The 23,065-nt window shown below is 45.7% G+C and overlaps 1 protein-coding gene across 6 annotated transcripts in view; it reads left to right on the forward strand.

Annotated features, from left to right (window-relative positions):
• kmt2e (lysine (K)-specific methyltransferase 2E) overlaps window positions 1–20,388 on the forward strand; it is a 29,183-nt gene extending 8,795 nt beyond the window's left edge. Inside the window, exons 2-25 of one of the 6 annotated variants that reach the window (XM_053344116.1) lie at window positions 1,948–2,132; window positions 6,203–6,314; window positions 6,740–6,969; window positions 7,151–7,290; window positions 8,340–8,521; window positions 8,631–8,669; window positions 8,759–8,959; window positions 9,171–9,301; window positions 9,573–9,690; window positions 9,806–9,915; window positions 10,029–10,281; window positions 11,350–11,448; window positions 13,109–13,180; window positions 13,818–14,003; window positions 14,241–14,567; window positions 14,751–15,050; window positions 15,276–15,426; window positions 15,566–15,792; window positions 15,882–15,938; window positions 16,199–16,741; window positions 16,931–17,220; window positions 17,479–17,558; window positions 17,849–17,928; window positions 18,015–20,388. In XM_053344116.1, coding sequence (XP_053200091.1) covers window positions 2,062–2,132; window positions 6,203–6,314; window positions 6,740–6,969; window positions 7,151–7,290; window positions 8,340–8,521; window positions 8,631–8,669; window positions 8,759–8,959; window positions 9,171–9,301; window positions 9,573–9,690; window positions 9,806–9,915; window positions 10,029–10,281; window positions 11,350–11,448; window positions 13,109–13,180; window positions 13,818–14,003; window positions 14,241–14,567; window positions 14,751–15,050; window positions 15,276–15,426; window positions 15,566–15,792; window positions 15,882–15,938; window positions 16,199–16,741; window positions 16,931–17,220; window positions 17,479–17,558; window positions 17,849–17,928; window positions 18,015–19,067 — 5,052 coding nt within the window. In that variant the 5' untranslated portion in view covers window positions 1,948–2,061 and the 3' untranslated portion in view covers window positions 19,068–20,388. Of the gene's footprint in view, window positions 1–1,947; window positions 2,133–6,202; window positions 6,315–6,739; window positions 6,970–7,150; window positions 7,291–8,339; window positions 8,522–8,630; window positions 8,670–8,758; window positions 8,960–9,170; window positions 9,302–9,572; window positions 9,691–9,805; window positions 9,916–10,028; window positions 10,282–11,349; window positions 11,449–13,108; window positions 13,181–13,817; window positions 14,004–14,240; window positions 14,568–14,750; window positions 15,051–15,275; window positions 15,427–15,565; window positions 15,793–15,881; window positions 15,939–16,198; window positions 16,742–16,930; window positions 17,244–17,478; window positions 17,559–17,848; window positions 17,929–18,014 lie in introns of those variants that run through there. The other 5 variants (XM_053344117.1, XR_008324669.1, XM_053344118.1 and 2 more) reach the window with 5 other exon arrangements.
• Window positions 20,389–23,065: the final 2,677 nt, after the last annotated feature.

Consider the following 23,065-nt stretch of genomic DNA (forward strand, 5'->3'; position numbering starts at 1 on the left):
GAAGTGGAGACAAACTTACACACAGCTTCAGAGGGAAAGCTATTTACCAGCGTTTAAACATACTGGGCCTCTCAGATAATACAAAGGAGAAGAAAGGGGGGAGGGAAAGGGGGGGGGGCAGTCTGTCATTTCAGTGTTTTTTTGGCAAACTGCCTTCTCCTTGTTGAAAGAAAGTGTTATGGTTACATCAGCCTCCCATCATAAAATGTCCCCCCCAGCTTTTGCCGTTTAACCTAGTCGCCGCTCTGCCACCAAAATCAGAGGATCATTTGGGGAGCTGATCCTATCAAGTAGCCTTGGCTGACACACAGACACAGAGGGGTCTTCTTTCCTCCCTATTAATTAGGCCTGGAGCTGACAGCTGTCATGTCTGCCAGCCTCTCACCAGTCCTGCTGACTTAATAATCCATTTGGGGTTGAAACAGAGAAATAATGCCAAGTATTTACTCTCATATTGTAAAATATTTGCCACCGGGTGTTTTTTTTTCTGTTGCAACTTTTTCCGTCCTGTGAATTACGAGAGTTTCCTTGACAGAAGTGGTGCATTCAGGGGGTTGTCAACCTCTCTTACCTGGTAATGAAATACAGCTTTCCTGGAGAGAGAGAGGAAGATGACGAGTGCAGACACGCACTCGACTTTTTTTTATGTGTTTTATGTGTACGAACGCTTCAAGTCTTCAAGAGGGACATGCTTAGGCCAGGAGAGTGCTCCATACCTCACATGGGGCGTGCAGAGGCAGGTTTTTTTTTGGTGTTATGGTGCATTATTACCTTCCAAGTTGTGTGAAGTTGTATGCCCTCCTCCTTTTTTTCTCCATCTACACTCGGAGCTGTCATCTGAGTGTTTGTGTTTGGCTCGGCGTGCATGAGCAGGCAAGGCAGGCGGAGGTGTGACCTCCAGCCTATTTTGTCTCGGCATCTGTCCCTTCCGCTAATCCTGCTTATCAACAGAGCTCTCTGTGTGTGTATCAGGGCCAGCCGCACCGCCACATATGCTCCCGTTGGGATTCACATCAGTAGAAAAATACATATTCCCATCAATACTTGTTACCAGTGTGTAATTTATTAGTCTGGTGAGCCTGCCCTACAACGAGGAGGAAGGGGCTAGATTCATCGCCTGACACCTAAATGGAGTCAATTATTGATGACTTGATCTTACAGCACTTGAGATTTGCAAGAGTAATGCTAGAAATGTAATGTTTCCTATCAGTAAAAGCTGAGGGCTTGTAATTACAGGATTTGAGATTGTGTACGTGTGTGTGTGTGTGTGTGTGTCCTCTTCAAGTCAAAAGGGGGGGGGGGGAAATGGCCTCTGTATGTTGTTGCGTTTTTCCTCCCCTCCTTTCATAGCCGCGGCTCACTGCTCTGTGTTCTCTTGCTCCCCTTTGTGGGGGTTTTCTTACAGTGCAGCCTCTTACATTCCTAGCAGACTGTGTGTGTGTGTGTTTTGTGTGTGTGTGTGTGTGTGTGTGTGTGTGTGTGACTGTGGAGGTCGCTTTAGCGCAGTTCACGGCACCAGCTCAAGCTTCACCTTTACAATATTGTATCCTCTCTCTCCCGCTCGCTTTTTTCACCAAGTCAATACCTTCAGTGTGTGCGAGCTTTGTCAGAGGGGAAATTCCTGTCACACACTTCCCTGTCAAAAAAGACTGCTTGCTGAGGCTCTGAAAGTATGAATCATGCGTTAACGTGCACTGGAAATACCCAAGTTTTCACTATGATTTTGTGTTGGGTTTTTTTTGTTTTTCAAGTTTGCAACGTGCGTTTTCTTGTGTATGAAAGTAATTACATGTTGAAATTGATCATCACTTGTTTAGACTCTCACTGAAGCTGCTACACAATACTAACTAATTCTCTTTGCCCCCCCTCCCCCTCTCTCTATCTTTCTATCTATCCATCTATCTATTGTCTTATCTTGTCTTCCTCCTACTTTTTCTATATCATCAGGCCTTGTGGATGCACTTAGATGTCTGCAATGACTGCTGTGGCTGGCATGCCTCAGTGTTTTGGACTCCCATTCTCTGGACTCAGTAGGACAAGAACTGATCAGCAGAGAACGTCATGAGCATAGTCATCCCAGTAGGGGTGGACACAGCAGACACCTCATACCTGGACATGGCTGCGGGCTCAGAGTGAGTAACCCACACACGAAACCACTCACTGTTAACACTCCACCCCCCACCCCCCACCCCCCATTCATTCTTATTTGCCCATGTTTGGCTTGCATCCTCACTCATCTGTGAGTTCATTCTCAGTTTCACTTGTCTCTTTCTCATTTTTCCTCCATACTCCTTTCACCTTCTCACCTCCCATCTCTCTCTCTTCTCCTCTATCTCTCTCTCTGGTGTTATATTCATGTACACTCTTTATTTGATGTAATATGATTTCTCCCTCCTCCTGCCCCCTTTCCCCTGTGTGTGTATCTGCCTCAACATGCCCTCTATTATTATGACTTAAGCAGCTCTGTCAGTGTAATCTTTTCCTTTTCTTTATGACTCGGTTCAGTCTTCTCTCTCTCAAAAAACCTTCCACACAGATCTCTCTCCTCTCTCCCACATATACGTAGTTACTGTTAATAGGAAAGGAATTTGCAGTCTCTCTCTCTCTCTCTCTCTCTCTCTCTCTCTCTCTTTTTCTCTCCATGGAAGCAGGACTCATCGGCTCTGTGGCATTAGTGTCTGCTCTAATGGACAGCTCAGTCTTGCCATTGATTACAGTCGCACTCAAGCATCGCTCAAGCATCTCGTAGACGTCCTCAGTGTTCGGCTATTAACTACATCTGCTCGTGTGAAAACGTGTCAGGAAGCCCCAGGATTGTAGATGTAGATGTGTGAGTGTGTGTTTGTTTGTGACTCTGCAAGGCGCTCAAACTCAAAACAACACGATTTCCCTTCATCCTTTTCTCATGCTCGGCTTGATGTGTGCTGCATTGGGTCGGTGGAGCAGAATTGGTGCATGGTGCCGCGGCAACAAGCCTCGTGTTGCCCCTCCTCTCTTGTTTCCCGTAGTCTTGTCAAGGACATCGCTGTGGCTTTTTCTGGTCAAATAAATGAAGCAAGAGGTTCTCGTATGACTAAAAGAATAACACACGTCATCAACTTACGGAGGGGGGCTCCTGTCTCTTTAAAACCGAGGGAGAGCTCTCCCCTCTGCCTTCATCAGAGCTGTTGCCGTGACAGCTTGTGTTGCCATGGTATCTGCCCCCTTGCTCCCCTCCCTCCCCTCTGCACTGCGCAAGGCCTGTTTCCATGGTCACTGGCCTGAGTGACAGGTGGCCCTCACAAAGATATGGCGTCTTAACCCGTCCCACCGTGCCCCCCCCACTCCGATACCCCCATCCCCCCTCCTCTCCACAGAGCTGTGCAGCCAGGGCGTAAGTCCCTCGCCTCAACTCTCTCGCTTGCTCGCTCGCTCTTTGTCCGTCCACGCTCTGTGTCCGATGGCCTGCTGCAGATTTATTCAAAACCAGATAACGAGCTTGAAAAGGGGGCTTCCGCATGCTGCTGCACAGGTTTCATCCAGACCAGAGGGACAGAGCGTAGCTGGACACACACACGCACACAGCTCCTTGGAGTATTGTGAGCGCGCCAGCCGAGTCTAAGACAGCGAGGCTGGCTACTCACCAGAGAAACGGCGTCACGTCCTTTCCACATCCCCCAGAAGTCTGCAGCAGCGTGACCAGCTGTTGGTTAATGCAGTGTGTATGTGTGTGTGTGTGTGTGTGTCCTCAGTGGCACACACAGAACGCAGCGTGCGCGCGCACGCCAAACAGATTACGTAGTGTTGCCATGGTAGCGAGTGGGAGCTCTTTTAGGAGTGAAGGCGTTGCCTCCGGCTGTTCATTGCTGGTGTTTTTCTCTCCTGTTGTTGATCTCTCGGTTCTCCACGCTCGTCCACTCTGCCTCCTCGCCCCTCTCTCAGCAGGTGTTTGCATTTTTAGTGACATCTGCTCCTTTTTAAACAACCTTGACATTTATGAGCTATAAATAGCACACACCTAGCTGCCACCTGAATTAAAACGCCTGTTCCCCCAGATTTTTCTTTTTTTTTTGCGCTCCACTCTCTTTTTTTTTTTTTTTGTCACTCATCTGATCGTCTGATCATGTCTGACTGTAAATGTGCAACCCTCCCACTTACGTGTACTCTCTCTAATCCCTCCTTTCTGCTTCATAGGAGTGCAGACATGAATGATACAAACCCTGCAGCTATGAACACATACATTTAAATGTCTTCCGTCCTTCCCATTGAACAAGCTTGTACACTTGTTTGATTCTTGTCTGTCTTTTGACTTTCACTGCATCTGTGTTACATGTCCTTTCTGTTTCTCTCTCTCTCCCTCGCTCTGATCCACCGGCGGGTCAAACTGACAGAAAACCAAAGTCCAATTAAGATTAATTCTTTTGAACCTATTAAAAATGCCGCCCTGATCCTTTGAATGATACTCAACCATATCTTAAATCCGTTTATGACAGAATGTAGACTTTGGTCTGGTTAATCATTAATAGCAGAAAGTCGGTAAGCACACTTTCAACTATGTTTGTTTCTTCTTTTTTTTAAGTCGTCCCTTCTCCTTTTTTAAGTCCGGGTTTCCTGCTTCCTTGTAAAGTTTAGAGAGATTAATCTGTGCGGCGGTTAATCTGTACACACACACTCTCTCACACACACACACACACACACACACCTTACCCCCGGGTCCCGCCCCCAGACCTCATGCTTCTTGCACTTACGTTTTCACTTTGACAGCGAACACTTGAGCGGCAATACACACAGGAAGTGTTGCACAGTGCTCTTACGGCATGCAACCAGAGCTATAAGGCTGAGAAGGGCTCACGCAGGTACCGTATCACCACTTCACCTTGAGGCTCGCTTTTTTAAAAAGGGGGGGTGTATGTATTTGTGTGTGTATGTGTGTGTTTGGGATGATAAAGAAAAAGGAGGGAAACAGGAGGAAATGGTTGTCTTGGTTTTTAAAATGTGAATAATGTTACGGATACTTGCTCCAGTTACCTAATAATTAGTATCTATATATCCTAATGGGGGCTGGTTGCTTCTTTCTTGAATGTGGTCTTGTGGAGTCATAGTGTAAGCAAAGCAGAACAGTGTTGCAGAGATAGACATGCTGTACTGTACAGGCCTGTTCAGAGTACCCCATCGTGTTTTAGTCTTACTCAGTCCACCTGAAAGCCTCAGTGAGCATTCCTCCATGTGTTATGCCTTCTTCACTGACACTTGCTGCGGCAGTGGCCCTCATGTAGTCAGACAGTGCGAAGCGGACTTATTTCTTTTGGTTTGTAGAGATAAAAAAGAGCAAAGAAGGAGATAATCAGCTACTATGTGCACTACTGGATTGCTTTTGTGCGTCTTTGAGCAATTTGTCTAGGCAGGATTCAGCGGCGGTAAGGAGCAGGTTTAACTGATGTTTTCACATGACTGAACCTTTAACACACTCGGATATGTGACTATCACATGAACGGCTACCGCACCTTACCTACCAACCTCTCCCTGTTTTATCTCGAATGCAACTTTCTTATCTCGTGGCACTCATTTTCTTCTTATAAATTTCCTTTTACTCCTCCTTCATTCTTCCTTCTTTTTTTTTTTCATGCCTGACGATCTCGCCACATGCCAACCGTTTTTCTGTTTTGTGTTTTTTTTTTTTTTTTTTTTTTTAACTCGTTCCACTTCCCTCTTCCACTACAGCCACACTCAGCAACTGTAAAGTAGATTACTCATGTCATAATAAGGGTGGGTTGGTCTGAAACGGCCAAACAGGCTCCCTCCGCAAACTCCACAGCGAAAGTGGATCTACTGGTTTGAATAAGCTTGAGTGTTGTTTTGTAAGAATGTACAAGAGAGACATGCACATACACACTACAGCCGTAACAAGCACGTTTCTGGCGGTTGTGTGCCATGTAGATAAGGGTTCAAGGGTTAAAATGGCATTCATGTTGACATATATTGGCATGTAGTAAAAGCTAAGATGATGTGACAGCCTGCACACTGTTGCTGGAGGTGCTGTGGCTTTCTACCCCCGGCCCTCCTTACGTTGTGACTGTCATTAGCTCTACCATGCATCCATGCTCTTCCTAATTTACCTCTCTGTCACTACTCTACACGCACCTCCTTACACTGGAAAAAGAAACATTGCATTTTACATTTTATTGTGTAGTAACATTTATTTTTTGTGCTTCTGCCACAACAGACCAGAATCGGTGGAGGCCAGCCCTGTGGTGGTGGAAAAGTCCAGCTACCCACACCAGATCTACAGCAGCAGTTCCCACCATTCCCACAGTTACATTGGCCTGCCTTACGCTGTGAGTACACACTCACACACACACACACACACACACACACACACACACACACACACACACACACACACACACACACACACTCTCGTCTTTGTCTCAGCCCTCTTACAAATAACCTACATTCCTTGAGCCCTCCCTCTCTGTTAATCATTGAGTGCGGCATGACTAGCTCTCATTTAGGCTCAACTAGAACATTGACCTGTAATGGGCTGAGTCTCAAAGTCTTTTGTGATATTCCCGTACGCTTTGGATCCACTATTCTTACACTTGAGGGTTTTTCTTTAAGTTTTCTCTATTTGGTCTAATCTGCTACGAATGACTTTTACGCGCATTGTGATTCAAGCAAGACTACTTTCTGCATTATCACTAAACAACAATGTCCTTCACCAACCCCACATGACCCCTGCTATTTTCCATCCTCCCATCAGGACCATAACTATGGGGCTCGGCCCCCACCTACACCACCAGCCTCCCCTCCCCCCTCCATGTTGATCAGACAAGGAGAGGGGGGGTTGTTTGTTCCAGGGGGCCAGGACGAAGCATCCAGGGGCACCACACTCAGCACCTCCGAGGATGGCAGCTACGGGGCTGACATCACCCGCTGCATCTGTGGCTTCACCCACGATGACGGCTACATGATCTGCTGTGACAAGTGCAGGTAAGAGCTCCACTATCGCAAGTCGTTGCAGGTCTTGACGGCTGTTGGGTTATTGTTGTCCAAATCTTTTGATAAGATCGTTATGATCCCAGTTAAACAATGACTCAGACCATACCTAACTTATCATTAACCATGAAGCAACTTCAGAGATTTAAAGCTATCATGTTTTTTGTTTTTTTAGTGCCTGGCAGCATATAGACTGCATGGGCATTGACAGGCAGAACATTCCTGAGACCTACCTGTGTGAACGCTGCCAACCTCGACACCTGGATAGAGAGAGGGCCATTCTGCTGCAGACCAGGAAAAGAGAATGTCTGTCTGGTAAGTAAAGTAAAGCAAGGCAAGGCAGCTTTATTTATATGGCGCATTTCATACCCATACTCAATGTGCTTTACATAAAAACAAACATTTAACAGCACGAATTGGAAACATTAAAACATACAATTAAAAACAAGAAAACCCAATTATAATAAAATTTTAAAAAGTACAGACAAATAAAAAGCTAGACTAGAATAGACCATAGAGTGCAGCATAAAATGATTTGCATTAAAATCATTGAAGGACGTACAATGCAAATGAAAGATTAAAATTTAAAGTGCTCTAAAAGAGCGCAATCATAATAAGTACATGAAAAGAGACACGTTTTTTAACCTGGATTTAAAAATGTTCACAGTTGGGGCTGATTTCATTGGTAGTTTGTTCCAGTTGTGTGTGAGCATAACAGCTAAATGCTGCTTCACCATGCTTAGTTTGAACTCTGGGCTCAACTATCTGACCTGAGTCAGTAGATCTCAGAGCCCTACTGGTTTTACATTTCATTCATGTATTCTGGACCTAAACCAAAGTACCCAAAGTAAAGACTACACACAGAGTAATTATATAAATATATGTTTGTAGGCTCCAGGCTTCAAAAACATTGGTTTAAATGCTAATGGTTTAGCTTAGCTCTTAAAATCAAATGTACAGCATTCTGACAAAAAGTTAGATGAAACATGAGGATATGTTGCCATTTTTGGAGCGCTGTATTTCCCACTTCAAGTTATGAGTTGTTACATGTTTTCTGAGAGCACACACACAGATCTTTCAGTTCTGCTTTTACTGGTTTCCTCGCTGCAGTAAATAGGCAGCTTGTAAGTGAGCAGAGCAGGTTGTAAGCAGCATGTTGAGCCCGGGACACACTGACACCTGCTGGACAAGGAGCAAACTGTCATTTCCTAATCTGTGCTGTAACATACCTCATTGTCCATTATTCTAGCTTTTCTTTTGCCCGCAGCAGCTGCAGCTTTCTGTTGATTTATGTCAGGTGTGTGATGTCCCCCTCCCCTCCTCTCTATCCTAAATACTGATATGTTTTTGTTTGGTTAAAACAGATGGGGACACTAGTGCTACAGAGAGTGGAGATGAGGTGCCACTAGAGCTCTACTCTACCTTCCAACACACGCCTACCACCATCACCCTCACGACCGCGCGCCTCGGGAATAAGCAGGTTGATAAAAAACGCAAAAAGAGCGGCGATAAAGACCCTCCAGCATCCTCTGCCCGAGCTAAAAAGGTCAGCTCTCACTCATTAATTTATAATGAAACCAGTCAAAGGGCGTAATGGGTCACATACTTGAATTTCAATTAACACTTAAGTTTTAATTGTTTTACTTTTCCGACAGGCCTTCAGAGAGGGGTCCAGAAAATCCTCAAGAGTAAAGGTAAACACAAAAAGCTCCTTCTTACAGTCCTGTTAGTGATCTTCTGTCAAAATTTGGGCCATATGTAACAACTGTGATGTGTCTGTCAGGGTGCAGCTCCAGAGCAGGAGCCAACGGAGCACCCGTCTCTGTGGGAGAACAAGATCAAGACGTGGATGGAGCGTTACGAGGAAGCCAGCAGCAATCAGTACAGCGAGGATGTCCAGGTCCTGTTGCGTGTTAAAGAGCAAGGCGACGGCAAGAGCCTGGCGTACAACACGCACCCAGCCTCTTTCAAACCACCTGTGGAGGTACGACCCCCATCCAGTCTGTCCTGTACAGTCATAAAATACCCATCTTTAAATATCTTATGTACAGGACATGCTTAGCCAAACTAAAACCTTTTAAACTCAAGCACAGAGTCAGTCTACAGCACTAGCTTCTTTTGGGGTTTGTAGCATATTGTAATCAGTATCTGTTCAGGGTCATTCCCTCATGTCTTGCTGCGTCTCTCTCTTCCAGAGTCAAGTTCAGAAGAACAAGAAGATCCTCAAGGCGGTGCGAGACTTGGCACCAGACTCCCTCATCATTGAGTACAGGGGCAAGTTTATGCTCCGACAGCAGTTTGAGGCCAATGGATACTTCTTCAAGAGGTTAGACTGCTTCACCGGTCAAATGTGTTACAGCTATACTCTGAAATACTGCTGATACTATTAGTTGATTTATCAAAAAGTAAAATTGTGAATTAAAAATTGGCTTGAATGTTGGAAATCTGCAGATTCTCAAATGTAGGCATTTCCTTGATCTTCTCTTTGTTAAATGAATGACAGCTTGTAATGTGAAGCTATGCAGTGTACAGTTTATTAAGTGATGTTTTGATGTGAATTTAATAAAACCATTCACACATATGTTTCCCTCTTTTAGGCCATACCCATTTGTGTTATTTTACTCCAAATTTGACGGACTGGAGATGTGTGTGGACGCCCGCAGCTTTGGCAATGAAGCACGCTTCATCCGCCGTTCCTGTACCCCTAATTCTGAAGTAAGCAAAAAATCCAGAATGGGTCAATGAATCTCACCTTCTTTCAAATAGTTAGTGTGTTTTCTGTGTTCAGCAATCATTACTTTTCACTAATGTTTTGCTTAACCTCCCACAGGTGCGACATGTCATTGAGGATGGCATGCTGCATTTATATATCTACTCACTGAGGCCTATCACCAAGGGCACAGAGATCACCATTGGTTTTGATTTTGACTATGGCAGCTGGTGAGTTGAAAAGACTAAACTTGGCGTGTAGCATTCAGAATCACAGAAGCTTCAAATTCTGACGTCTTCTTTTTCATGTCTTCTTCTTTATCTTCTTCTGTGAACACCTGTAGTAAATACAAGGTGGACTGTGCGTGTGTGAAGGGGAACCAGGAGTGCCCGGTGCTAAAGCACAACCTCGAACCCACAGAGAACCTGGGATCCGGAGGCAGGCGCAGAGGGAGTCGCAAGGACAAGGAGACGGTCCGGGACGACCAGGGCCAGAACCAAAACGTGGGTTTAGATGGCGAGGGAAAGGGCAAGAGCGTAGGCGACGGCAAGCAGAGGAAACTCTCTCCTCTTCGCCTCTCCATCTCAAACAATCAGGCAAGATTAGACTGTTCAGAGCATCACACTAAAAGCACCCAGTCTCACCCTTTTTTAACACTTCACTGCTCATATGTTACATGTTTACACTTTGTTTTTTCATATTTTCTGTTATCAAACATTTATCTCTATGCATGCCATTTTGTTTTGATGTCAGTTGAATGTCTGTGCATGTATTTTCCATTATTAGTCCTCCTTTGTTTACTCTACATCCTCTTTAGGTCCCTCTTTTTCCCCATCATCCCTTCTATGCATCCACCTTTCTCCCCCACCAGTGACAGTCTGGATGACATAGTTCAGATTTTACACAAGACACTTTTTTTGCCATTTGTGTGGCAGAGTTGTGTTGGAGGTGTATTACTCTTTCGTGCAGGTTCAACACAGTCAGAGAACGGCTTCTCTCTTCGATGTGTTAACAGCTAAAAGATTTCTCTTCTGTCGTCTATTTTCCCAATAGCAATTTTCACTTTCCAGGACCGAGCCAAATTGCTATAGATTAAGGTTCACCGAGGCAGTTTTTTGAAGGCAGGAGAAATCTTTCTTGTGTCAAAGTGTATATAGAGATTTTTAGAAAGCAGGCCAGTGTGTCACATATCCTCTACTTCAGCTGGAGTGCAAAGATGTATGAGGTCAGGTTTAGAGGTCACAGCATCTACAAGGAAAGGTGAGATGAGATGTCCAGACAGGACAAGAAGAGTTAAAATATCTAAAATAAAGGCATTGTTATGGCAACGATATGCTCACATCCAAGTGGCAGTATGTCAGCTATAAGAGGATGCTGGTACAGGTTGAAATTCGCCCCAAAGTGGAACAGTTACTCTAAAATGCACATGCAGATCCATCAGAGGAGTCCTTAGCAGGTGTATTTTGTGCTCAGGTCGACCACTAAAAAGAACAAGCAGAGTGACCTCCCCTGAAAGTTTAAGGTTACCTCCCCTCCCCACTCCCCCTTCCTCTGTCCCTCACCTTCCCTGTCCTCCACTCTTACCTGTCTCCCTCTAGTCTGTAGCCAGACTGAATGAGCAGCCATGATAAAGCGCCATACCACCCTCTCCCCTCCTCTTACAGGATCCTGAGTTATATGAGGATCTAGAAGACAAAACCTCCGTTAGCAATGAAGTAGAGATGGAGTCAGAGGAGCAGATTGCAGAGAGGAGGAGGAAGATGGTAAGTGTGCCAAGCTAGGGGGCTACAGCTTTTTTTTTTTTTTTTTTTTTTTGCCATGCAGCCACCCAGCAGAAAGAGTGAAAACTAAAAAATCAACTTTTCCCCTGTTGCTCTGGGCGTGGACTACATGTATGCTATATAAGAGGGTTGTGGCTTGGATAGGTGCAGCTGTCGTCTACCTCTCTTCCATTTAACGACCCTCCTCTTCATTACTCATCCACTGCTATCGCTCCCCACCATTGTGAATGCCACGTTTGCTGTTTTTTTGCTCAGTCCTTTTTAATTTCTCCTTCTTTCCTCCAGCTTTGTATTTCCTCTTCTTCTTCTTCTTCTTCTCTAACACTACTGAGGCTTTGTGCTTGCCTGTGATTATGCACTGAGGTTTTTTTTTGTTTTACTCATTTGTTTGTCTTTTTTTGTTTTCTCCATAATATGAGAAGAATGAAAAGGCCTCCAGTATCACAACACAACTGTCACCAGAAACAAAAACCAGTACAATATAGCATCACACAACCTGGAAGTAACCCCCTCCTCCTCCTCCTCCTTCCCCTAGCTTTGCTCTCACCTTCATTTGAGGCCAGGAGCTGCTTGAAACGGGCCAATTACTGTTTCAACCACTTCTCTTATGTCCCTGAGTGATGGGGCTCAAACACGCACGCACGCTCGCACAAGCCAGCATGGTTTAAAAAAAGAGAGAAAAACTACACACACTGACACAAACGCACACACTCTGGAAATTACCCCTGCAGTCAGCTTCATTTCACACGGTGGACCCAAGGTGTAAAGTGCTGACTCATCTTTGGCCAACGTACAGTTCTGCTAATCGGCCAGAGAGGGATAGATAGTTGAAGGGGAGGGATGTAGAGAGAGAGAGAGGAGGGGCTGCAGAGTGGGTAGAGCCTTGTTGCCAGGGCCATATTGACTTTGGGAGATCCAATAGGCTGCCTTCTATGGTATGTGGCCCAGGAGAGGAGAGAGAGAGGCTCTGCTGCCGCCGGGGGCCAAAGGAAGCGTGCATTCACACACTGACGATCACAAGCGTAGTAGATGCATGTGGGTGTTGTAAATCTATGCTGGTTAAGGTGCGGGGGGAGATTACATTGGTGTGTGGGTGGGTGTGTGTTGGCATGATATCTTGCCTACTTAAACAAAACAAAACAAAAATGAAAATGAAAAAAAGCCCTTACCGGTTGACTTTTTGTGTCATGCCCCTTCCCTCCTAATTGAATGTTTTTGCCTGTGCCATCTAAATTTTTGTTTACTAGTGGCATTTTGTGCTTGGTGGTAGGTGACTGGTTGACAAGTTTGTATTGTATTGTATTGTACTGTATTATAACCCCAAAGGGTGTTGTAGCAGATTTGAGAATATTTAGCTTCTTTTTGAGAAAATACCCCTCTTCAAATTTAGATGTCATTGATAAGTTAGTCTCACTTTTGTGCAGCGAACACACGTCGTTGTGTAAAATTAGCGCATTTTTCTAAAATAACCCCATTTACTGTATAGGACATTTTACAAAGTTTAAAGTATCTGACACAGGCCTATTTTGTGAGATCAGAAAGTCAGGGAGTCACACGTCTAGACCTGTCCAATGTTTGTGAAGCCTTGTTTAGGGGGGACATGTCTCTTCTAAACTGGGCTGTCTCTTTATTGAACATTCAGGCCAACCCAGTGGAGCAGTCCCATCTCCCTGTCGGGGCGGCTTCCAGCTGGAAGGGACTGAAACACAAGGAGGTAAACTTGACCCATACATAGCCAACCCCACTCCACCCATCTACCAGCCTCCTCCCCACCCCCCACCCCCCAAAATCTGTTAGAGGTGACTGACTTACAAGCGTTACTAACTGTCTCGTCTTTACAGACACCACGCCTGGCCTACGCAGCATTACATGTGTTGTCTCATTATGTTTTCGTGGTATGAATCTCTTTTCAAAGGGGTGTTCTTCTAACTGAAGGTGGAGCCTTTTTTGTTTGTGGTGGAGGTAGCCATGGTTTCCATATCATTTTTGGATTTGTGGCATAAATATGTAAACAGGAACACATTTGAGATTCTGTACTACGACCTGGTTTGTCAGGGTTCATGTCCCAGTCACCTTTTGACACATCCTGACAGCAGTTTTTTTTCCTGTTGGTCCCCTCTGACCTTCTGTCCTTTTTGTTTCTGAAATGAGAGGTCACAGTTTTCACTTGTCTCTGCACTCGGCACTCTGCATTCAGCTAGATCGGCTTTCGCTGTGTAGCAGCACATTAACCCGTTGTAATCGCTACTTCTGGTGCTCTGTGGGAGACAAGTACTCCACGGACTAATGCTTCGGCTCCCTCTTCCTTTCCCATCGTCCCTTTCTTCCAACCCCATGTTAACTCTCTGCAGACGCGAGAGGAGAGGAAGATGGAGGCCATCCTGCAAGCCTTTGCCCGAATGGAGAAGAGAGAGAAGCGCAGAGAACAGGCACTAGAGCGAATCGGTAGCGTCAAGACGGAGGTTGGTGGACGCAGTGACATCAAGGAGGAGCCGCCAGCCACACCGGAGATGGCTGATTCCCCAACTGTCATGCAGGTAAGAGCACAGGGGCCTTGTTTTGTGTGTCTTTGAAAAGGTTTTAGGACTGCACCAACACATTTTCCCTCAGTTTCTTTCATATATCATCGATTTTAAAGGAACTGACTTGTCACTTTTGTAAATCAGCATTTTCAAACAGTCTATCTATCCAGGACAAAATGTTTGACTACTAGGCAGATATCTTTGTGAGGGTATGTTTTAATAAATATAAATTCCCTTCTGTCTCTCTTGTAGCCACTTCTGGAGGTGAAAGAAGAGCCCGGACTGAAGCCGGCCAAAGTCAAAGGCTCGAGGAACAGGAAAAGTTTCTCTAGGAACCGAACGCACATCGGCCAGCAGCGCAGACGAGCTCGCACCATCAGCACCTGTTCTGACATACCCCCCGGATCTCCGGCTGAATCTCTGGAGCCTCTGACCAATGAAGCCCCTGAAGGAGAAATGCCCAGCGCACCGGAGCCGGAGCTCATCTCTTCCCAAGCACCAGACGACAGCCCTCCGCACAGCAGCTCACCTGCACCTGACAGAAACCGCAGTGGGAGCAAGAGCTTCAAAACTAAAAAGGTACACACATTTATTTGTGCATGTGCAACAACAATCTCACCATAACTGAGCAATTTTGTGCTTGACGTTGGTCTTATATAATGTGCATTGTTAAGAACTCTACTCTCAGTCAACAATAATGAACTTAAAGGGAATTGTCACGTCTTTGCTGAACATGTTCTCTCTGTGAACTCTCTCCGACAGCACTTTGTGAGTGAGTGGGTGGGAGAGAAGCAGCAGGACCGTTGTGCAGTGCGAACCCCCGAGCCGGTTCCAGAGAGGCCACTGAGAATAAGCAGTGACCCCGAAGTACTCGCCACCCAGCTTAATGCCCTACCAGGCATGGCGTGCTCGCCGCAGGTTTACAGCACGCCCAAACACTACGTCCGCTTCTCGTCCCCATTCCTGGCTAACCGCAGCCCCACCACTCCTGGAGTTCCCACCGGGAGACGGCGTTCCAGAGAACTGCCTGAAACGCCGCCGACCACTGGCTCCTGCAAGAAGGTACAGTGTTGTCCTTAAGAAACATTGATGTTCCCCATTAAATTTGATGGGGGAGGATGTTACTCAAAGGGCATAATCTAGCAGGTTTTAAAAGGTCATGTGGATCAATTCTTAATTTTAAAATGGACCTCTCTAAAGCTGACTGTGCCTCAAGAAGTGTCTCACAAGGAATAGAGCTACCAACTGTGTCCTATCATATTATTAAACCTCCACTCTTTCTTACAGCGATGGTTGAAGCAGGCTCTAGAGGAGGAGGGCTCCACCAGCCCAGCCAGACGACCGAGCCTCCTCATGCCTAGTGAGGGTCCTCTCAGCCCCTCTATTAACGGAGACTCTGACAGCCCTCTTCCCTACAACGGCACCTGTTCACTACCAGGTAGGTCACTACTTCCGTCAGGTGGAAAACAAAATTTGTAACCAGCTTCTGTTAAACATATTATTCGGATAAAAACTACCCGAATTAGCTTTGACCGATTCAGACCATATTTTTAAATCGGCTATTTTCTTTCTTTCAGAGTTGCCCACACCTTTGAAAAAACGGCGGTTGAGTCCGTTAGATGCCTGTATGTCCGAGAGCTCGACGCCCTATGGTTCCCCTTGTGCCACGCCCACCCGCGCAGACCAGTCGGAGGCACCCGCAACACCCATCTTACTGGCTACCCCACCACGTCCCCGAACTGAGGAGCCGAGTACAGAGAATATGCCCAGTACCCCAACACAGACACTTAATACCCCGCAGGAGGTGAGGCTGCCTGTACTGAAGCACCGTGAAGGCTGCTGATTGTTTGTGTGATAAAAATCAGAAGGATGACATCTGTTGTTGTTTTACAGAGTGAATCTTCAGTGGAAAGCTCCCCAGAGGTCAGCCGGAAACCCAGCGTGCAAGAGGTGAGTGGAAGACGACGGCATGTATTGACTGGTTTGTTTCACAGGGGCGAGGAGTTCAATCATTTTTGGATTGCATTATTGACCAACAACTTCATTAGAATTTCCCACGGTCGATTCTTTAGCAGAGATAAATAGTCCTCGTGATATGTTTGAGTTTAGAAAACAACTGATCAAGCCAGTGTTTTAATGTTTAGAAGTTTAGTTGCAAAACACAACACAAGACATGCAGTCATCTGATTTTGATGCCTCTCTTTTTCTAGGCCGATCGCCCTCCTTCGTTGGTCTCCTCTCCCTGCGTCAGGGCTCCCAGTTCAGATGGAGTCCAGGTGGACGTTAAGGTGTCGGTTCCTGAGAGTCCACAGCCCCCAGCTGCTGAGTCTGTGGACAGTGGAGAGGACAGGGCTGATGGTGGGATTTTAGAAGGCAGTAGTGAGGCTTCCTCCTCCACAGAAACATGTGCTTCCTCTTATCCTGGCTGGATAAAAAGCCCAGAAAGATGCCCGACTGGACCAGCTGGTCTGAACTTCTCCCCAGTCAACTCGAACTTAAGAGACCTCACCCCCTCACATACCCTGGAGCCTCTGGTAGCTCCCTTTAGGCCTGAAGCTGCAGCTGGAGCTGCAGCTGCGCCCGCAGCAGGAACGGGGTCATTGGTTGGCTCTCAGCCCCCCTTCAGTGAAGGCCAGGGGCAGCTCTTTTACCCCTGCTCTGAGGAGGGAGGTTCGCTCGGCTTCTCACGCTCACTGAACGGGGACAGCACCGGTGAGGGAGGGTCAGCGCAGAACCCTCCACAGAAGAAGAAGGTGAGCTTAAAATGACAGTGGAAATGCTAATGTACATTTTATAGCTCTGTACTTATTTATGAGTTTATGAGTAGCATATTTTCGTCTTCAAGTCAGGCAGTAATGACTGGCCAAATGCTGCCCTCTACTGGTGTAACATAAGACTTGCTCTTTGTTCATTATTGACATCATGGTTCTGCCTCTCCTCAGGTCTCCCTGCTAGAATACAGGAAACGACAACGCGAAGCTCGTCGCAGCGGCTCCAAAACCGAGTGCAGTTCCCCCGTTTCCACTGTGCCACCTTTAACAGTGGACGCCTTCCCCGTTGCCCTGGAGACCACCAGTGAGCCCTCTCTACCCCCTGCTCCTACGCCTCTCTGCAACACCAACGTTACCACTGTCAAAGAACCCCAGACTAATGAGGAGACGACAGAGCCCGCCGGAGAGAAAGGGGAGAAGGAAGGAGGAGAGGGACAGTGGTACGTTTTCTCAAAGCTACAGTGAGTTGAAGAAACACATAGTGGTAATATTTTCTGTTTCATTTTACATTTATCAAAGATTATAGCTGGAAAAAGACAAGACCTGATGTGCATTCTTTGTGAATACTGCTGCAAGTTATTTGTCTATATTTGCATAAATGCTACTGTGTCCCCACTAACTTGTCTCGTAAATGGCTCGGTGGAATATCTTGCATGTAGATTACGTTAATGTGTTCCTGCTGTGAATAAGCTGCTGATGCCGATGTGTTTTCTCTTCAGGACGTCGTCCACTTCTGTCGAGCAGGCGCGAGAACGCAGCTACCACCGAGCTTTACTGCTCAGCAAAGATAAAGATACAGGTAAGAGTCTCTATCATTGCTGGGTCTCCTTCACATGTGAGATGTTACATGGCTCTTTTGCTTTTGTGACTTTTTTCGAAATGTTTTATTTTTATGTTGGAAATGAAGGTCAATGCAGTTACCATATATGGTTCATCGTTGGTCTAGGGTAAAACATTTTCCAAAAAATCCACATGATTCTACAACCTCACAGAGAGGCATGAGGAGGCTATTTTGGCTGTTTTAGGGAAGTTACCAAATATAGTTATTTTCCTAATAAAGGATTAACACTCAACTGTTGTCTGTTCTAGACGGTGAGACAGAAGGTGGTGATACGCCTGCGCTGAGAGATTGTCCATCTCCGAGTCTTCAAAAGACCCCAACCCATGCAGTAAGTTAACGTCACCCACCCACACCCGTCTCAGCAGGTTTTTGAACAAGTATCTGACTTTGTGTTTTGTCTCTCGCCCCTTACAGCCCGGCTCTCCTGGTCCTCTCGGCACTGCCCAGCCCCCCACTCGGCCGGCGAAGGAGGAAGACGGCGACGGACAGCCTCGGACGCCAAATCCAACCAGCCAGCCGACGAGCAAGCCTGCAGGCTCCAAACCGACCCCTGTGACGCCGACGAAGCTGCACCCGGCGCCATTACCCTCCTCTCCGGTCCACTACCCCGGACCCTCTCTTCTTCACTCCCCAAAGCCTCAGCCTCAGGGCTCGCCCTACCGCAGCCAGAGGGCGCTGTTCTCTGCGCAGCCTCAAAACCAAACCCAGCCACAGGCTCAGACTGGCCCCCCCTCTTTTCCCCAATATAACACGCAAGGCGCTCCACCACCACCACCTCCACCTCCACCTCCTGCGCCTCCGACCTCAACAGCCTACTTCCCCAGTCAGAGCCCCTCACCTGCTGGACCGTTCCCTGGGTTTAAACCTGCCGTTACACCCCCCTACCCTCCAGGTTCTCAGCCCATGATGCAGACTCTTCCCCACGGCGTGCACTATCAGAGCTCTGCTGCCCCCCCACCGCCTCCTCCTCCGCCCCCACACCCGATGCCCGGCCCCACGCTGCTACACGTCAACCTGCAGCCTCCTCCCATCCAGCAGCACCAGCTCCTGCTGACGAGCGCCCCCCCTCCGCCTCCTCCCCCACAGGGCCAGACCTCCCAGCAACAGCAGCAGCCCCCCTCTAGCAGCACCCTGTTGTCGCTCACCCCTCCTCCGCCCCCTCCTCCTCCTCCCCCCGCCCCTTCGACCAACACCCAGATGCAGCCCCACCACTTTCAGAACTTAGGGGGTTTTCAGCCGGCGTTGCTTCACCCTGGTGCTGCCGCTAACCCGTCAGTACCCCCATCAACGTACCCCCCGCCCCTTCAGCAGACCGGACTGCCTCCACCTCCCCCACCTCCTCCCCAACAGACTCAGCAAGGCCAGGCTCAGGCCGCTGCCTCCCAGATGCCTACTGGGACTCGTGGAGCCCCCACGTCCTCGACACCCTTCCACAGTTCGGGGTACCTGAGCACAGGGTGGCACTGACCGCCTTCCTCTGTGCTGCTGCGCCCCCCCAGCCCCTAAGAACTCAGCCCAGAGAGGGGCGTGTACATTAAGCTGTAGATATGTTTTCTATGTACCTGAACACATGGCCAGTGGAAAAACAGCTGATTGTGGGATAAAAGGGTACTTTTTAAGAAAAAGAAAAAAAGGACAGAAAATTTTAGAAACAAAGACAGTGACACAATCTTCAAGAGAAACTGTAAGACAACAAAAAAAAAAAAAAAAAAAAATTGAAGATGGACGATGCCCCCTACCACCCCCCTCCGGTGCTCATAGCCCCCCTCTCTGGCCTCCTTTTTTGTTTTTATATATCCTTCCTGTGATGGAGATTAAAACTCTCTGTTCTGTGTCTTGTTTGGACTCCCGTTGTAAGACCCCCGCACTTTGTTAATCAATGGACATTCCAGCCTATATCCCCCCTTTTCCTCCTCTTCCTCTTATTCTTCCTCCTCCTCTTCCTCCTTTTGTCAGTTATTCCTTTTTACTTCCTATTCTCTCTTGTCTGTTGTCTGCTCTCTTACACCATTTATTTGTTTTAATCTAGTGGCTCATTATAGCAAAGAGAAAAGCTTTTTGTATAGAGAAAAAAAACACAATTATTTTTTTTATTCCTCTGTCTAACAACAAATATCTGTTCACCGCTGCAGATTCAGAAAAAGACCCGTTTCTGGGAGCCTGCCTCACTGACCCGGGAGGCTGCACTCGTTGCGTGTTTGTACGTATGCGTGTGTGTGTTTGTGTTACAGGGTGTAAAGGCGTAAATGTCTGCCTAGTTTGACAACCAGAGGAGGAAACAAGTGTGTGTGTGAGTGTGTGAGTGAGATTTCGTATAACGAGTGCTCATCAGCCTCCCGAGGTAGGCAGAGTGGTCTCGCCCACAGGTAGGATGTTAGCGGTTTATTTTTGAATATCAATGGTTATTTGTAGAAAGTGTAATTTAATGTATAGGTGGTTACTCCAGCTTTCACCAGGAACAGGTTGTAAATATTTGCTTCTTTTCTTTTCTATGCTTGTACAATTCGCTCCCATCCCCATTTTGAAATATGGTTGTAAATACAAAACGCTCTTCTTGGCAAAGCTGAATGTTTCTGTGACTGTAGCATTATTATTTTTATTTTTTCTTTCCCTCTCTGGATTCTTCAACTTTTTGTCTTTTTTTTTTTTTCTTTTCTTTTTTTTTTATTTTATTATTTGTGTGTGTGAGTGTATGTTTGTGTGGAGGGGAGAAACTCACAGACACTGCACTGGTTGGCTATTTTCATGGTTCATTATAATAAATCACTGTAATGACAGTTTTATACCACTTGTCGTGACATGTGTCTCTGGGAACTTTTTGTTGCCGCTGTGTTCGCTTCTCAAGGCGCTTTTTGACAAATATCCGCTCGGTTTTCTGCCTTCAGGAGGAAAGACGGAGGAAACATTCAAGGCCGCTCTCTTCTGCTGAGATACACCTGAGAGAGATGCTCGAGGTCGACTCTGTTCAGACGCAGCAGATTTGTAGCACAGCACACGTTAGTTGGACATGGCTGTTATCTTACTGACAAAACGTCGACCCTGAAGAAAGAGGTTTTAATGCATAAAAATATAGCTGAGGGATACAGAAAAGTAAAGTCATGATAAACAAGAAGAATAAAAGCAAGTATGAAGAGCTCTAATCACATGAAAGCTGGAAAAAAACAATCAAACTTATAAAGTCACATCAACACTTCACATAAAGCTGTCATGGACTCACCTTCAAATTACCTTATTTCTACATGATTAGCCATGAGCTAACACTCATTTGGCATTATTCTAAGATATTTAACTGTTGATTTTTAGGACATTTGACAAAGAGGTTAGTGCAATTTGATATAAATTAAGAAAGTTAAGTTGGTTTATTTAATTTTCCAGTTTTTAGTTTGGTGTAAAACTGCATATTAGCAGATTGGATTGTTTCTTAACTATAATAATGAGCACATTTCCCTCATGCTACCAAATTACATAACTCTTCCACAGCTGCTACTAAATTATTGAAAAAAGCCAACATGCTAATATATCGTTGGACACAGAACTACACAATGAAAACAAAACATTTTCTCACATTTAAAGAATTGATTTTTTGCAAGTTAACTACATATCAATCAATTATAATGAGCAATGACCAATGGAACACTTTTATCCAAATTGCACCACCCTCTCACCCACTTTACACTGAGTTTGACAACACAGAACTTTGTCTCTCTATATAATAGTATAAAATGGCCACTAGTATCACTCCAGTACTGGTAAAAGCCTGGGAACCGAATTAACATAATATAACTCAAGTACTCATTATGCAGAATGGCTCATTTCAGAGTGATATATTATATTTTGGGGTTATTAGTATCCATTAATATGTTGGATTTGGTCAAAATGGAGCAAAATTTTAACTACTTTACACACTGTTGGGTAGTTACAGGTATAACGGTACATATTAGGATTTTTATATATCAAATGTAATGAAGTAAGTACCATATTACCTCAAAATGACACCCGAGTACAGTTAAATGACAGAATACCTCTTGTTTTGGGTGACATGGCCTTATCTCTGACACCTTGTATCATCCAAACTAAATTAGGAACAAAGTTTTCTCCTAATTTAAAATCCATCAGTTGTGTTTTTGTGGTGTGTAATGAGCATTGAAGCCTCGTGGGGGCCGCTGGAATAACGATGGGCTTTTTAGTCTTGTTTGAACAGAATGACTAATTGAAGGTTTTGTAAGCTCGTTGTAACACAGACGATGTAATTTCTCTTGTTAGAGGTGCGCTCCCGCTCCCGCCCCCGCCTCCTGTAGGCTGTCAGGCTTCATGTGAGCAGATGGTATCTCACGTCTCTGCCTTTGATCCAGGAGCCTGTGTGCATGTCAGAACTGATATTTTCCATCTTGGCTGGCGTTGGTGAGTCCGCTGAGTCCTTTTAACGATCACTGTGCAGCTCCTGTCTTTCATATGTGTTTCATAACGACCTCTGACTTTGTGAATTTGACCTCTACCTTCAGCCCCCCCTCTCCCTTTTATTGTGGAAAGTTTAGTACACATTTTCATCATCATCACAGCTTCAGATTTATGGTAAGAGATAAAGCTGATTGCCAAGAGTGCATAAACTCATTAAACTCATTACGCACCCTTATATCCAGTGGTCTCCAACCCTGCTTCTGGAGAGCTACTGCCTGCATGTTTTAGGTCTCGCCCCCACTCTTACACACCTGATTCTAATAATGAACTCCTTATCAAGCAGCTGAAGCTCAACGGGCTTGATAAGGAGTTCATTATTAGAATCAGGTGTGTTAGAGTGGGGGCGAGACCTAAAACATACAGGGTTGGAGACCCCTCTAAAATACACTTTTTTTTTTTCCTTACAATTGTACTAGAGTAAATTCTTCTTACTAAAGGCAAACTATAGCTTCCTCTGTTAACTGAAGATGACAATAACTTCAGCTGAGAAAGTGCTTAAGCTTAATTGTCCATTCCTGGCTGATTTGTAATGAGTTGACAACAGTTTAAGCTCTTAGATGTGTTCATTTCAAAAATCACTCAAATTTGAAGAAAGCTTCAGCACATTCATCTCTACTGCAGTTCATCTCATTTTCAAAAGGAACAAAGGAGAGAAACAGTGGAAGAAAAATAACAACTACTGCACCTCATCCTCATTAAAACTTCCATGACCTAACTCATCTTAGCAAAAAGGCATTAGAGTATTGATGAGTGAAATAATGCTGTGTAAGTTAATATACACTATGTGGTCAAATCTATAATGGACAAGCAGACATTACACCCAGATGTTGTTTTAAGGTTAATCTACTCCGGTAACATCTCTCACTCTTCTGGGAAAGCTCAAGAATCTTTACAGAGCTAAGCATTAGTTTCTCAGAAAGACAATAAGATGATGTGTAGAAAAAGCTCAAAGTTATGAAGACAGTTTTGCCTCCTGATCGAAACAAAAACAGTGGCGTGTGGCAACC

This window comes from Scomber japonicus, chromosome 23 (genome assembly GCF_027409825.1).
Source record: "Scomber japonicus isolate fScoJap1 chromosome 23, fScoJap1.pri, whole genome shotgun sequence".
Taxonomy (NCBI): Eukaryota; Metazoa; Chordata; class Actinopteri; order Scombriformes; family Scombridae; genus Scomber; species Scomber japonicus.